This window comes from Triplophysa dalaica, chromosome 12, assembly GCF_015846415.1.
Source record: "Triplophysa dalaica isolate WHDGS20190420 chromosome 12, ASM1584641v1, whole genome shotgun sequence".
NCBI classification, from domain to species: Eukaryota; Metazoa; Chordata; class Actinopteri; order Cypriniformes; family Nemacheilidae; genus Triplophysa; species Triplophysa dalaica.
The window spans coordinates 2,969,649-2,985,847 of NC_079553.1; the positions used below are offsets into that span (position 1 = coordinate 2,969,649).

At 38.3% G+C, this 16,199-nt stretch overlaps 1 protein-coding gene across 9 annotated transcripts in view; it reads left to right on the plus strand.

Moving 5' to 3' along the window:
* Positions 1-16,199, plus strand: part of ptprub (protein tyrosine phosphatase receptor type Ub) — a 184,330-nt gene that overhangs the window by 146,090 nt on the left and 22,041 nt on the right. For 2 of the 9 annotated variants that reach the window (XM_056762139.1, XM_056762142.1), the window contains exons 14-20: positions 2,371-2,509; positions 4,582-4,611; positions 4,818-4,978; positions 7,448-7,635; positions 12,198-12,276; positions 12,431-12,507; positions 14,354-14,371. In XM_056762139.1, coding sequence (XP_056618117.1) covers positions 2,371-2,509; positions 4,582-4,611; positions 4,818-4,978; positions 7,448-7,635; positions 12,198-12,276; positions 12,431-12,507; positions 14,354-14,371 — 692 coding nt within the window. The remainder of the gene's footprint in view (positions 1-2,370; positions 2,510-4,581; positions 4,612-4,817; positions 4,979-7,447; positions 7,636-12,197; positions 12,277-12,430; positions 12,508-14,353; positions 14,372-16,199) is intronic. The other 7 variants (XM_056762145.1, XM_056762143.1, XM_056762141.1 and 4 more) reach the window with 6 other exon arrangements.

The window sequence follows — 16,199 nt, forward strand, 5'->3', positions numbered from 1 at the left end:
AAGTTAATGACTGGCAATAATAATAGCATTGATATTTTCCCATAAGATAGTTGGGTACTGCAGCTTAAATCTCATTTATTGTATTTAGGGAAAATAAAAAACTCTTCTACTTGTAGAGGATGAATGTCTATTTTCTCCCCATAATTTCTTTTAAAAATATTTTAAATATCAAGATAGATTATACCTGTCTAGCTGGGTCCTAGAATGAAAAAGTTTGGGAGTCGCTGTGGTAACCGACCATTTGATAGTTAAGTGGTGCCAGAAATGTGTTTGGAAATTTCATTCTGTCATGAGGTTAGATGTGGCTGGTTGTTTTTAGTAAGTTTATTTACTTGTTAGTCTCAAAAAGTGTTGGTTTGTTGTGCTTGTTATATTACAAGTGTAAGAGTGTCTGGGAAACTTCAAAGCAATTTTTTGTTATTTACATAAAATCATTCCACATAATTGAAAAAATATATATATATATATTGTCTTGATATCTTAAATATTGACTGACTAAGTAGATTACGAAATCAATAATTAAATTACAATAAATAAAAAAATATTTGTTGTGTTTTCGTGTGCAAAATTATAAATCGTAGTGTCAGCAAACTCATTTATTTCTATATTCAAAATACTTAAACTCTATATTATAAATGAGCGCATTACTACCGTATAGTGAAATCTTTCATATAATCCGTCATTTACGACATACATGACTTCTTTGTCATTTATTGGCTATGACTTTCATTTTCCTCATCTCATTATTAGATTATGAGACTTAATCCTGGATTTCACGGACTGGGTCACGTGTTTGATTCCTTTTTGACTTGTATTGCCTGAATGATTACAACATCCCTATACAAGTGTCTGTGTGTATAAAGTATAAATAGCACAGCTGCTGCCTGTCCAGGTCAGGGCAATTGGCCTCGAGCTTTGTTGACTACGCACACGTTCTTCTTGCTCACTCTTGAATCACACAGACTCATTCTCCGGTGTGACAGAAAGTCGTGCTTCCCCAGCAGTTTCAGATCGTGAAGTGACCCCTGCACACATGCTGTCAATGGAGACAGGTGCCCGGGATAAATAGCCCTCGGGTGCATTTGTCGCTCGTGCCATGGAGACGTGCGATCTGCGTGGTACGGTAGTAATGAGAAATGTCTGACTCTCACGATGAGAGATTGAAGGAGCTCTCAGGACCGCAAGTTGGAATGGATATTTCATTTCTGTAACCTTGGGCCCTTAACCACAGAGGGAATGTTGAGTTCTTTCCCATCGATTGTAGGCATATTCGTCATTTTCCTGCACACATTCTCACTTGTGTTTAGTTCTTTTTGCTTGTTTTGTCTTTTGCCTATACGCTTTCTGAGAGTGGACTGCCCTTGGTCTCTTATTTACAGTTTTCAGTTTTTGTTACAGTCTAACTGAGCGTTCACACCAGACGTGACTCGCGCAAATAAATTGCGCTATTCACGTGTAGCTTGAACAATTTAAGTTTACTCATTTCATTCGCCCATGAAATTCACTTCACAACGAGTCATGGGAGGGGCTTCTGCCAGGCGGCTCCAGTCTCGATACTCAAATTGAGTAAAGAGCGTTTTTTACAATTTACCGGATTGTCAGACCTCAAAAGCAAGATCATTTTTATTCCTGTTTCGATAAAAGTAAGAAGATGTATCGCACAGCTCCGGGTATCCACATGCAGCGACGATGATTTTGTCCTCCATTGCAGTTTCCGCTCCGCTCGCTACGTCCGCTCGCTGCGTGGTAATCACAACACTACAAGAGCAAGCTCCTTATAAATTAACGCGGCGCAAATATTCACCGCAGTTCAGATTTTTCAACTCGCGCGAATCAGGTGTTACTGGCGTCAAACGCTGAAATCGTGCCGCCTCATTCGCACCGCAGGATGTCCTATCGCGTTTTTCATTAACTTAACATGTTAATCACTCACGCTTAACGCTTCATTCGCGTCTGGTGGGAACGCAGCATTTGAATAAAAACAAATGATGATGGAAGTAAAACATTTTGTGCAGTTCTAGTTACTTTAAAGTTAGTTATTAGCTAGTTTAGGTGAGAGCAGGAAAAGAAGCACCGGAGCCTTTTTTTCTTTCGCGATTTAGTAAAGGTTAGGTTTGAATGAGCTTTGTACTGAGTCAAGAGGTCAGTCGGGATACAATATTGTATCATTTAAAATGTATTATTCATCACTTGCGATTGAAGCTTTCAATCACACATCAACAAAAATCACTCAAGCGGTCATGGATACAATAATTTTCCCAAACTTCTTCAAAACAAGTCTTTGTGTTGATTTATGTTGGTTTACGTAGTTACACAAGTGTGCAATTCTGATGTTTATTATGCTGTTATGTTTGTTTGTGTATTCTTCAGCTGCCTGTAAGGATCACCAGAGAGCTCTCGAGGTCACTCAACGCTCAGAGGAGATGGGACTGATATTGGGAGTTTGTGCTGGTGGGCTGGTGGTCCTCATACTGCTGCTAGGGGCTATTATTATAATCATCAAGAAAGGGTAAGTTCATCCGGTCAGGAGGAAGACTTGAGAGCCAGCGCATGCTTTGCTTTAAACCATGATTGCTCGCAATGTACGCAATGACTCCAAAAGGTCTACTTAAGTTTTAATGTCATACCTAGACATTTCTGCACGGCATTGCTTTTAAACATATATAATAATTAAAATAATAAGTCTTATTATTATTTGGACGTATTATATACAGTATGATTGGACCTATGGCTTTTGGAATCCTGTGTGAATTGTGACTTCAAGAGTCACCATTTTCAGTGGCATTATAGTATACGCAGAAAAACCAAAACCTGCGTCAGCCTTGTTGCGCAAATGAAGTCTGTGGGCCATTTCTGTGAACGATTTTTTCAAACAAGGCTTAATCTGTTCCTAAGAGACCAGGCTCTTGTGTGCTCATCTATGAGCAACTTAAACGTAGCCGTCGTGGTGTACGGTTTGATTATTCGGCTCAGTCGAAGGGCACCTAGGTGTTCTCTTCGTGCATTCCCACGTGCATAAACGGAGAGATCGAGATTATCTGAGTGTGAAATATTTAATTAAAGAGAATGCAATTCAATTACTCAGTTAATTAGGCCCTGCCCGGTGACACCCTGAACCAGAACCCATCCAATAATTGTGAGGGAAAAAAGAGAAAATTAGCCCACGATTCTCGAAAGGTCATCAAATCCTGTGAATAAATGAAGTCTTTAGTTTTTCAAAACCCGCAAATCACTGAAGATGAATCTGCACACCATCTTAGATTCATCTTCGACTACAATTCAAAGCCATTTACCTTCATCTCTCTTTCATATGAATTTCTCACATGCATGCCCAGCGAATCGCTTCAGCAGCTGCTGCTTTTAGATTATTCTGTGCTAATGGCATTTTAATTCTGCTTCTGATGGTTGTTGGTTTTATTTGGTTCTAAGCTAGTCAGAACTGGTTTAGTTGGTAGATCATTTAGATCATTGGTTGAGTAGATGGTATTTTTAACGATAATAGTAGTTCTCAAAACGGATGTCCAACCTTAGAAAATGTAAATCTTTGTTCTTTATTTAAACTCGTTTATTATACAATCAAGGGAAATGGGCTTTACACTTTAAAAAAAAGCTTGTATTAAAAGAATGAAAATGTAATGAACATTTCATGAGAAATTAAAACATATGTGCAAAGTCGAGGCCTAGAGGAATGTTTTTTTAACAGAAAAGATTATTAACAAATGATAACCCAAAATATTACTGACAAAACTGTACTGTACGGTACTTTTTTGTGCAAATATGAGATCTGAAATGTATTCCATTTACTAAATACAAATGGGTTTAGGGGGGAGGTTAGGAAAAATAATCTACCGTACCATGTTACAAAAATTGCGTTAGCACATTAAATTGGTTTGGTCCATCAGGGTTGTTTGTTTATCTATTACGCCTAAATGATCAAAACACACCTAAACCAGCCTATCTTTTTCATTTTCCAACAAATGAAAAAAAGCGCAAAAACCCCCAGTGCAGCCGTTTAGCCAGAGATTAAATATCATATGAACACGACAATTTCAGCTAGCTATGGAAGCCCTCCTCTCTGAAATGGAAAGTGAGATATTGCACCAGGCCCTTGTGTAAAACAGAACGTTTTAAGCCATTATGTCCAAACGCACCCCGGAATGGAATTACTGGCTGGTTGTATGAAAAGTTATAACTTCTGTAATATGAATTCTGATGGAAGTTTCCCTAAATTGTCCAATGAAACGCTTGGAGTGCTGCAGATGCTAGACTAGATTATGACGGCGAACCAGCCTGAAGTTGCTACGGCGTACAGCGAACGTAAAAGTCCAACTCAGCGGGCCACTTTGTTAAACTCGTTAAAAAGCAACAAGACGGCACATTCGATTAGGCCGGCGTTTCTCGCTCTGGCTGAGGTTTTGTGCATAGCTGCATGTGTCCCATTACTCGCGCAGCAAATGCAAGCGCCTGACGGCTTGCCATTTTTCACTCTAATCAGAGCTCTGCCAGTGCTTGCATCTCATGTCCCTTCTTTCTCTTGTTCTCTTTTTGCCTTTCTTCTCTTCCTCTCTTTTTTCTCTCCAGAAGGGATTACCACTCATATTCCTATTATCCGTAAGTGGCTTTTTCTCCATTGCACATCATCACACTGTATCTTGTGGCTTTTTCATGCGTTCTTTAGAGAGGCGGGCAACACTGGAGTCATGATCTTCTCTCTCTCTCTCTCTCTCTCTCTCTCTTACCAACTCTCCATCTCTCTCCCATTTGCTTTACGTTCCATTTGTCTACCTCTCTTCGACCTTTCCTCCATCTCTCCACAGTAGGAAGCCGGTGAACATGAATAAGACCCCCATTACGTACAGGCAGGAGAAGAGTAATATGATGGGCTCCATGGAGCGAAGTTTCACTGATCAGAGCACTCTGCAGGAGGACGAGAGGATGGCCTTGTCATTTATGGACACCCATACGTGCAGCACACGCAGTAAGACTCGCACACACACTGTAAAACATTTTGTCACACTTTCATTTCAAACTTATTGAAAGAAGTTTGCAGTTTTCAATCTCATGTAATTACGTCAATTAATTGTTTTTAAAATTGTGGTTTATACACTGTAGCTTATCACTGCTGTCTTTCTGAAACCTTGTCTCTCAATATTTTGTGACATAAATCATTATTATTTGTCACCCTTTATGTTTATCCCCCGAATTTGCAATTATCTAACCAATAAAAAGAATTAAAAAGTACTTGTCCATTTTGACAACACTGTTTTTAATCTTTTTAAAAGTCGTATTTTTTCAATTCCCATAAAACAACGAATTCGGACTGCCAAGGTTTTGGAAGGATGTTATCAAAATACTATTCATTATCAGTTAAAATCCAAAAACATTAGGAACCCCGGGATTGCCATCATTATAAATTGGAGATTGAAGCGTTAAATTATAATCATTTAATCCAACTGCTCTGAATTTTCTTGCCGTTAAACAAATCAAGTTCAAAATCTGAAAGAATTTTGCTTAAATTATAGTGTCAAGTCAAATGGATGGAAACTTGTTGAAAATATAAAAATTGAATTACAGCACAAGAAGGTTTTTTTCTTGCATGGCGAGAAATCACAGGTGCTAAAAGCATTGCTGACGGCTTCTAACATGAAGGAGCACAATTGAATAGTTCAATTTTTGAGTCACGTACACGGTTGAAGAGAGGCTTTGGGTTGACTGGGTTGATTCTTGTTCGTTTGTTCTTATTAAGGCAACAGAAAGCTTCATCAAATCTGTTGGTTTCTGTGTAAACACAGTCTTTCACATCTTTGCGAGAAGTGTTGCTATCACATCTTTATGCAAGTCATAATATACCACCTGTTTTCCAATTGTGAGAGAATGTGTATCGTGTTATAAACTTAAATCTATGGAAACCAGTAAGGAAGAGAGAACAGTAAGTGAGAGTGGGGTAAGGTAGGTTAGTAAACATCTTGAAGGAAACCGTTGAAGCATTTGCATAATTTGTCATTTGATCAAGGGCCCTATCATACACCTGGCGCAACACGGAGCAACGCGCAGTGTTTTTGTTAGTTTCAGTGGAAGCAGTTCTCATTTACCCGTCTTGTGCTGCGTTGTTTAAATAGCAAATGCGCTTGCGCTCATTTGTGCGCCCATGGGCGTGCTGGTCTAAAAAAAGAGTGGTGGCCTTGTTGGCTTGTTGCTATTTTGAGGAACTGAAAATAGATTGCGCAAATTTTTTGGGTTTGAAAAAAGAGCGCATTAGTAGAAAATGCACCTCTGGGCGGGTCAACAACGTGCTTTTACTTTATACTTATTACATGGAGAGAAGCACACAAACATGTCAAAAAGAATATATAAATGGATTACAATGTAAAAGATTGTTGTTGTGTAGATAATGATACAAATCCGTCTTGTCATGTAGATGATCTGCTCGCGCTTTTACCTCACGTACGAGTAGATGCGTTTTCTCTGGAGAATTCCGCCGTGGCGCGAGCACAACTTCTTAAAGTGAATGAGAGATGACACTCTGATTGTTTTATTGCACGTTACGCCCAAAAAAACACCCATTACTCATTAAGAGAATCGGGACAACCCGTTTAGACCATGCACGCCGACCATTTTTCCGTCGTTAAAATAGCAAATGCGGATTCGGACACGCCCTGAGTGCATTTGCGCCCTGCGCTTTAGACCATGTGCTTAGTTCGTGAAAATATGGCCCTGTGTGTTTAAGAAGAACTCGTTATATGGTTGTATGGCAGTTGATAGCAGAATATAATGACGTATTTGTTTACTTTTATTCCACGTTTTTTCCTCTCATTACCTAGAAGACAATTTAAGTGACAACTTTAGAGAAAAGTTAAGCTTACCTCACTCCCCTACTGTACTTCAAGTTTTACACAGCAAAAACCGCACAACTAGTTTACGTGACTTTTGAAATTTACGTAGCTGGGATTTTCGATCTGGAGAAAATTAGAGCAACAGAAATAAAACCGAAAATACCAATATGCTTTTCAAAGGTATTCTGACTCCACAGGAACTGAATAGCTGATGTTTCAAAGCGAGAGATCTCTTGATCAAAATGAAGTTTTAATGGCACGTCTCAGAGCTATCTCGGCACATTTCAAGTGTCTGCTGTGTGGAATATCCTGTCTGGGATTCTTCTTCTCTATTTCCGTGGAGAAATGAGTAGCAGACTGTTAATTTATTTGAACACACAGCCCTAGTCATGAATTCATAATTGCTCCCTGATCTTATTTATGAATATTAATTATAAACAGAAGATGAAATGCCATAAGGCGATAAATCTCACATCTAACCTCATTCTACTTGTTTTCTTTTTTTTAATGAACATCCATCCATCCATTCATGAAACTTTTTTAAAACAATTCTCAGCTGCAGGTTCGTTTTAAGTCGTGATGAATGTCATAATATTATTCTTTGTGTCGTTAAGGTGATCCACGCAGCTCCATGAATGAGTCCAGCAGTCTGCTCGGCGGGTCACCCCGGCGACAGTGCGGGCGTAAAGGGTCTCCATATCACACAGGCCAACTTCACCCAGCAGTGCGTGTGGCTGATCTTCTCCAGCATATCAACCAGATGAAAACCGCAGAGGGCTATGGCTTTAAACAGGAATATGAGGTAAGCTAGTCTTCCTGACAAATACAATATAAAAATTGAAGGTGCCTAAAGTCCTTCACAGCAATGCAATCCAATAATATTTTTAGTTCCTTAAAGAACCATTAACTCAATCTATTTCTTATAGGGCTGCACGATAATTTATCGCGATACCATTAAATCCTATTGAAGTCAAGCTGGCTGCGATATTCAATGTGTCAATATACTTTATAATGCGTAGCTTGTCTGTGAAGCACGGCTCTGGGATCAGTAGGAAATGCTGCTCGATCTAAAAGCAGTGCGAGTTTGAACCGCTTATAATGTGCATTTGAAAAAGCAACACCTGTCCAAAATGATCATTATAAATATGCTTTAATATCATAAAAATACCTGATGAGGCTTGAGTAACAATGATAAAAAGATGTCCATAGGCAATTCCTAGATTCCAGAACGCGTTATTGTCTTCTTCTAAAGTGCGTATTTGGAGATTCTGCACGAGGATGCCCTCCAGGTTTCGGATGCAGCTCTATTTTCCTGTACTTCACTCAAAAGCTGTGCATAATTCACGTGACATCTATCGTTGGTTTATTGCCGCAGCCCTAATTTCTTACCTTCTTATCTAACTTAATTTCTCGCTCACATTTTTAAAAACTAATAAACATTTTTCCACCACAAAGAACATTTACGAATCTGAAATGGACATTCGGTGTAACAGGTCTTAACTATTCGGCTAGAAATGATTCTTCTTGGCATCGTGAAGCACTTTTTTTCAAGAATATACGCATGTAAAGTATGTGACTAATAAATATGTAAATTGAACAGATTTTTCTTGATGTTCATAAATGGGTTTGTCTTAAGGTCTGAATTTACTCTTATTAAGTTCTTGTTTAGCCATTTTATTTTATTATTTTTATTTTATTTTATTACTTGACTCGACTTGACTTTTTATTTTATACATTTTATTTCAATTTCAGTTCAATTGTATTCTATTCTATTATAAGTATTATATTTTATTTTAGAAGACACATTCAGTTTAGGGGTAACCGTAGCATCTCGAGGATACGCAAGATACACGTGCTGTCTGTTTCACTTGATTATAGAATTATGTATTAAAAAGGCACGAAATGAGTGCTGCACATATTAAATCTTAACCATAATAAAAAATCCTTTTGAAAATATTACTTTCTTTTAAACTGTTCTTTCAAATGTAGTACGTAAATACTGTATGTGTTTTCAAAAATATATTTCTTTATTTTAGCACAAACTGCATATTTTGGCCGAGTTATGCTAAAATATGTGTTTCTTGAAAGTGATCTGTTTTGAAGAAATGTTTCATCTTTCAATAATATAATTTTCACATTGCCATAGTGAAGGAACCTGTCGCTATGAACACACGTCTTGCCGAGACGGTTCAGCCAGGTCTTGGAGTCCTGGAGGCTGTCAAAACAGACCACTATATAGAATGCGCAACACAAACACACATATATAGGTGCAATAAGACAATCTCTACCCACGCAAAAATACACAAACACACTCCAAGCCTAGTTATCACCTCTCAACAATATACCATCACTGTTTTAAAGCCCTGTTGAAGAAAAGCAGCTTATTCAAGCTTAAAGTAGTCAAGTTGGTTTTTGCAAGGTGACAGCTGTGATCACTTAGCTTTTGGCTAATATAACAAGGTTGATCTCTAAATCATCACTTGGTATTTCAGACCGCTCTAGACCAGCTAGAAACCATCTAACCCGAAAATTGGTATTAGCAGAATGTTTCCACACAGTGGAGATTGGTTTGCCCTGCTGGAAAATCTATCTAACAGGGTAACCCCACCCAAAACCTTTTGCTACTGTGAAGTACAGTTGGACGTTATGGATGTACGGTTAGGCAGGGTTGTGACTCGACCAGGCTCAGTCCTGTTCTTCACAGACCCCTCCGGACTGCAAAAAAGGCGCTTTTTGAGATGGAAATAGAGGTCAGATAGCCTCTCAGCATTAGTGTGCCGAGCACTAAACCCTCCGTGGCTCATTTTCTCTCCTCACGTCGCGGCTCGAGTATCTCCTCTTAGAGCTGCACTCGTGTGGACTGTTGACTTTCTCCTATCTGTTGTTGTCCACAGAGCTACGAGACAAAACATCTCTCCACACAATCAGAGAGCGGGTCCGGCTCTCCAGAGCTCAGCTTGTAGACTCATTAAACTGTCCCCCCTAGTGTGTAACAGATTCAGCTCAAAAATCAATACGCACTCTCCAGGACATAGTGACACTGTGGGTCTGTTTTTGAGGTCACTGTCTTTGTGCCTTGTAGGCGGAAAGATGAAACACAGAGTTTGAGAGTGAACCACAGGCTTTCATAAACTTTATTTCCCAACGGATCACAAGGGCAGTCTATTGATCAGCACTTATTGACAGTATATTAGTACTGTAGAGGAGAATGTACTGCGGAGTACGGTCTTAGGGGGTCTTGCGGTTTGATTTGACCCACTTGGAAGCTTGGGAGTTAAATCCTTAAGGAAGTAAAAACGGGGATTGGGACGGGGCCTTAAAGGGAAAGTTCACCCCAAAAATGCATTTACCCTGATGTCACTCAGAACCTGTATATGACTCTTTCCTTTGTGGAACACAAAAGAAGATATTTTGCGAAATGTCCATAGAATGGAAGTCAATGGGGAACAATGTTGTTCGGTTACCTACAATCTTTGAAATATTTTCTTTTTGTGTTCTGCATGAAAAGTTACACAGGTTTAGAATGAAATGAGTGAATGATGACAGAAATTTCAGTTTTGGGTCTCTTTAAATATGAACAAAACTCCAAGTTAACACAAAGTTTCATTGATGGAAATTCGTTGTTTGCAGAATGCACATTCAATTGAGGGGTAACCATAGCAACACCATGCTTTATCAAGGATGTGTTGTCTCTATCACTTAATTATCACTTGCTTTGCACATATTGAATCTTAACCATAACAAAGATTCCTTTTGAAATTAATTTCAGGGCCCCCATAACGTACTTTTATCATTTGTAGACTAGCGACTGGCAAACGTGTTTTATTGAGTTGAAGTCAACAGTGAAACACATTTAGGTTATGTAACGTAAAGTTTGTTGAATATAATAATTACATTGGGCCTCATACATGAAACATTCATAAATATATGACTCTGCGCGTAAAAGGGACTTACTCGAAAACATTCCTCCGGATTCACAAATACTTCGTAAATGTCAGATTTTGTTGTAAAATGGGTGTATGTTCATGAGTTCCAATCATTCGTAAATAGGGCGCGCATGCACGCTCAATCACAATTAGCATAATTCCCGCCTTTGAATTACAGCTTCGCAAATTACGTATTTTAGAATGCTGGAATCCTTCTACAGCTACATTATATTGCATGAATGCAAAATAGACTTACAGGCTAAATGCTTACCAATAAATCAATCAATTAAACTGTGTCCACCAAACCGTTTTTAGCTTCTGAATAACCAGCTGGTGGTGCCTGAAGACGCTTTGGAGGCACTGCGCGTTATTCTGGAGATAAGATGGTTGATGTGATTTAGAATATCCGCAACAGTTAGCCTACTTGTTACTAGTATCTTATTTCAAACAATATTATTTAATATGAAAAAGTAGCAACCATTAATATTATCTTCTCAACTGTTGTGTATGATGGTTGGTCAATGCATTGTTTGTCCCGCCTCTTTTCCACTGTGATTGGACAGCTGTGTTAAAAAAAACAGTGATGAGAAGCGCTGCATTTTACCCAAAGTTAAAAAGTAAAAAATGATTAAAGACAGGGCAAGGAACGCGTGAAATAATATTACGATACACAGTGAACCAAAATGCAGTGTCATCAGTTTGTCTAATTGAATACTGAACGTTACGTGGGGTTTTGCGCACTATTTACATATGGGGTGGCGCCGGTGTACATTTCTTTCGTACCAACTAACAATTTGAAAATACAAACATTTTCACAAATTCTAAAAATTTACATTAAAACGACTTTACGAACGATTTACACAAAAAAAACGTTCTGCTCGTGTTTCATGAATGAGGTCCATCCCGTGTTCAAATTAATTTGGTTTAAAAAGCGGGCAATTGTTTTTAAACATATGGAAGAAAAGAAGTACAGGTTGGTCAGCTGAAAATGTTTTGTAACTTTAAAAATGAAAAGCATTGCACGCATACAGTAAATGTACCAGATTTGACAACTCTGAATGTTAACATTTAGGAACTAGTTTGATGTGGAAATGTTTTTTTTTTATTCATGTTTGATGTTCAGGGTTTGGTAGAATGCAAGAATTTGTAATGACTTCTAATAAATTCCCTTTTTGATGTAACCAATGTTAAAATATTTTATTTCTTATTTGATTTAATTTCCAGCTGTAGAATGTAATGTTGGGAATATATACTGTGTATATTAAACATATTAAAGGGACAGTTTACACAAAAAATTAAATTCACCCTCAAGTTGTTCCAAATCTGTCTTTTTTTCTATTATAAAATCAAATCCATTTCAGACAAAGTTGAATATTTCTCATAATACTAAAAAATTATCTCTCTCTCTCTCTCTCTCTTTGTGATCCTATACGTTTAGAGCTTCTTCGATGGCTGGGATATCAATTCCATCAAGAAGAAGGATAAAACTAAGGGAAGACAGGATACCCTGATGGGTTGTGAGTCATTTTTTCATGCATATCATATAAACTCTGATTGGTCTTTAGAAATGTTCAATTATATGCATGTTACACATCACTCCAGTTTTAAAATGTCTAATAATGTAAAGCTCTGAAGTCCCTACACATTGTGCTCATTGTCTGTGTGTTTCAGATGACCGTCACAGGGTGAAATTGCACCCGCTGCTTGGGGATCCAAACTCTGACTATATCAACGCCAATTATATTGATGTAAGCCAGCAGACACAGACTCGCATACTCTCATGCCGGACCAACAAACATTCACACTGGTTTTGTCATTATGTAGCTCCCCATGAGTCTAATCGATATTTGTGGACACTCTCCTTTCTCTGTGCATGTCGTAGGCTTTGTTCAGACGGGCATCAAAAGGACATTTGATGTAATTTGTTTTTAGTCTGGCATTGAATCTGAATCTATATGTAGTTTAAAATCAGGTTTTTGTCACATGTCTGATTGAATGGTTGTGGCATCAATAACATACACAGGATCGATGATACTATCTTGTAAAACGACAGGATGACAAGTCGGTCCTTCACATCGCATTTGAAACCCAAATCACATTTGTGTGCGGTATGAACAAAGCCTATCAACACAAAATCATATCAGTTCTCTTTACTAAGCCACTATTTGTTTGGGAAACAGCGTTTAAAGCAGCTGAGAGTTGGTGACCAGCCAACATCTTATTTTGGAGTGTGTGTGGTCAGATGTGGAGCATTGCCTACTGACCTGTATCGCAAAGTGTTTTAGGGTCATTCTGTGTCTGTGTGCACAGATGGTCACCCACGCCAGCTGAATTTTTTTTTACTTGCCCTGTTTAAAACTGCCACTGAGCAGTTTGCTCAGGGTGCCAAGTCGGGCATGACCTCCCTCTTACCATGTGACCCTCTCTTCACTTTTTCTTAAAGAGACATAAAACAATTCCTATTGAAACCTGATAAGTGATTTGACCACTACGTAAGAGCGTTTACACAAATATCGCTCTATACAGGGGACATGACTGAATTGATATATGTATATCATTTTTTTTTTATCTTTGTTTTCAGTACACTAGAATATTTTTAGTACAGATTCTTTACAGTGAAAATTAATATGTTTGTTTTATGATCAACATTTTTCTTACCTTGCTGCTATCTTGAATGTATTTTTTCTCTGAGCTTGTGTAGCACATTTCCGGGATTGCTGAGGATTTATGCAATGCCGTCTATTAAAGGCGTCTTAGAAGACAGCATACATTAGTTACCTACTTATTAGAACAGACTTTGCTGTCTGAGCCCTAGATAGGTGACTAGCTAGATTGTGTTGCTTATTTTGTGTGAAATATGTTAGATATGTGTGCCTCTTTTTGCACTGCTGAAAGTGACGGAAAATATGAAATTTGAGTCTAGATTTGATTACAGGTTCAAATCGTACCATAGCGTGTCATTTTAACCTTCGAATATTCGCACACCTAGACATCATTTCCAGGTTTTATTTGTATATTTATGTTGAACATGTAGAATTCTTGTTTCTTCAGTATAACGCGAGCAAAACAGGATATGGGCCAATTAAACAGCATTGATTTTTCCATTTGTTTTGGCCTTTGGCCTTGTAAAAACATCCCAGAATGTGTTTTCGGTGGCACGTAGCGGAGGCTATTAGAGAACACATTAATGCAAGTGTCGCTCTGATCGTAAGTGTTTTATTCTTTCTCATTTCCGTCTTTTTCTCTTCAACACATTTACAATCAGGCATACAAAAAAGTACACCCTGTTTACTTACACACAACAACAAAAATTTTGAATTTTAGGTTAGTTTGCAGGCACCCACACAAATTCTACCCACCTTCACATCCAAAATACATGTCTCCATTTTTTAGTGTCTGTCCCCTGGCATAGAGCGTAGACAGCTAACACAAGTTTCTCTCTTTCTCTAGTTCTATATCTTTCTCTCTCTCTCTCCCTCTCTCTGTCGGTCTGTGATCTATTAATCCTCTAGTTCTCTTCAGCTTCTCATTAACTAGACTCTGTCTTGTCTTTTTCTTACCCCCTTCCCACCTCTTCGACTTCGGACCCTGTAGATTCGGATAAACAGGGAAGTAAGTACTTCACTTCTCTTTCTTGACTCTCTTCCCCCACATTTCCCTCTTCATCTCTCTCTCTCTTTCTCGGTCTCTCTGCGTCTTTCCATGTCATTGCATGGCTCTGTTACACCAAGAGATCTCCTTTATGTTCATCTGTAAATGCAGACGCATAAAACTTTCAGGTCCCATCTGTTGGGTTTCTGTGCTTTATTACTTACTGGTAACAAGTTTTCACAGGTTCACATAAAAACTACTTTTGAAATTGAGAGAGGGTTAGAGAATTGAGGTGTTTTTTCATCACAGACAGAAAGTTGAAATCATAAAGTGGAAAAGTGAAACGATCATTGTGACCGGTATAATAAACTCCCAGTGAGCTTAAAAATCATTCTCATCTCTTTATATATTTGTTTTTCCATTTAGTAAATGTGTGTCTTGTGAACTTTCTTCGATTGCAAATCAGATCAGAACTATAGCTTAGAAACGTTTGTCTTTATGGACAATGGTGTAATATTTTGCACATCATTACTGACAGTTGCTCTTTGGCTGTTGTCTCAGTAACAAAGTCAGATTTAGAGACCTATACAGACAGTACATGGATGAGACATGACATATTTTTGTATTGCAAACCCCAGAAGAGAGTTCTCCATCGCACCAAAGTCTTTTGAAGGGGATTTAGGGAAATTTCCTGAAATAAGGTGTGTGGTTAACCAAACCTCTAAATATTTGTATGTTTTAGTCTACGATATAAAAAGAAACAGTTATCACCAACTCATGATTTTAAAGCCTGGTTGTGTCTTAAAAACGGCGGTTGCTTAAGTTGATAAAAGCGACAACATCCTTTGACGAGGACGTTACACGTCATTACGCATATAAATCTCACGAATAATGCAACATGAACACAAATCTCTAAAAATGTGGATTCATTCGCGCCGTAATAACTTGCCAGGGAACACATTTTTTATAAAGTTTGAAAAGGTGGTTGGAGGCTTGGTGGTGATGACGTCGACATCAAGCGATCGTAGTGTAGTCTGTTTATAGCCTCGCTAAGCTTTTTAGTCGGTGTTTGTATTTAAGCTTTAAAAGTAACAAAAGTCGTGTTGATTTGGAAAGATGATCTTGATGGCAAAAACATGAAAACATCATAAACCTTTGTTAATCACGGCTTATTTTTTGCAATCTTCTAAAAGTCTATGGGAAAAAAGACTAGGCCGTCAGTCGACGGAACCAGTGCGACGCTAACTTCCAAGTGGGCTTACAAAAATACTTCATCTCTGCGCCACTCGATAGATTTCATTCAGAATACACATTTAAAGGAGACAACAGAAATGAGGCTATAAGTGACGGAAGTTCAGTCTGTTTACTTGTACTGAAGGGGTCTATTGTTTATCTGACACACATCATTGAATATAAATGTAGGGTGAATTAGTGGAAAGACATTTCTGCCACCTTACCGATCCGCGACCGGGTGAATATAGGGTAGCACAAGGGACGTGTACTTCACTGTTACTTTTATACATTTATAAAGCAAGCAGACCGTAGTTAGCTTTCCTTTAAAAAACCAAACATTCATCCCTGCGTGCCCTTCGTTCTCCAAATCCCACAGAAAAAACATCTCCCCTCAATTTATTTTTCTTTTCACAGTTTCCATGTTTGTTTGCACAGTGTACAGTAAATAGCTTGGGCCAAGCTTGAATACAGTAGGCGTCAGCGATGTTTTTAAATGGGCCGGCAAATGCACAACAACAATAAAAAAGATGTCTCCATTATTCCACCTCTGTCTGTTTAATGAAAACAGATCTACTTTCTTTGAGCGCGTCCCCAGGTAGCTCAGCTTTGATGAATA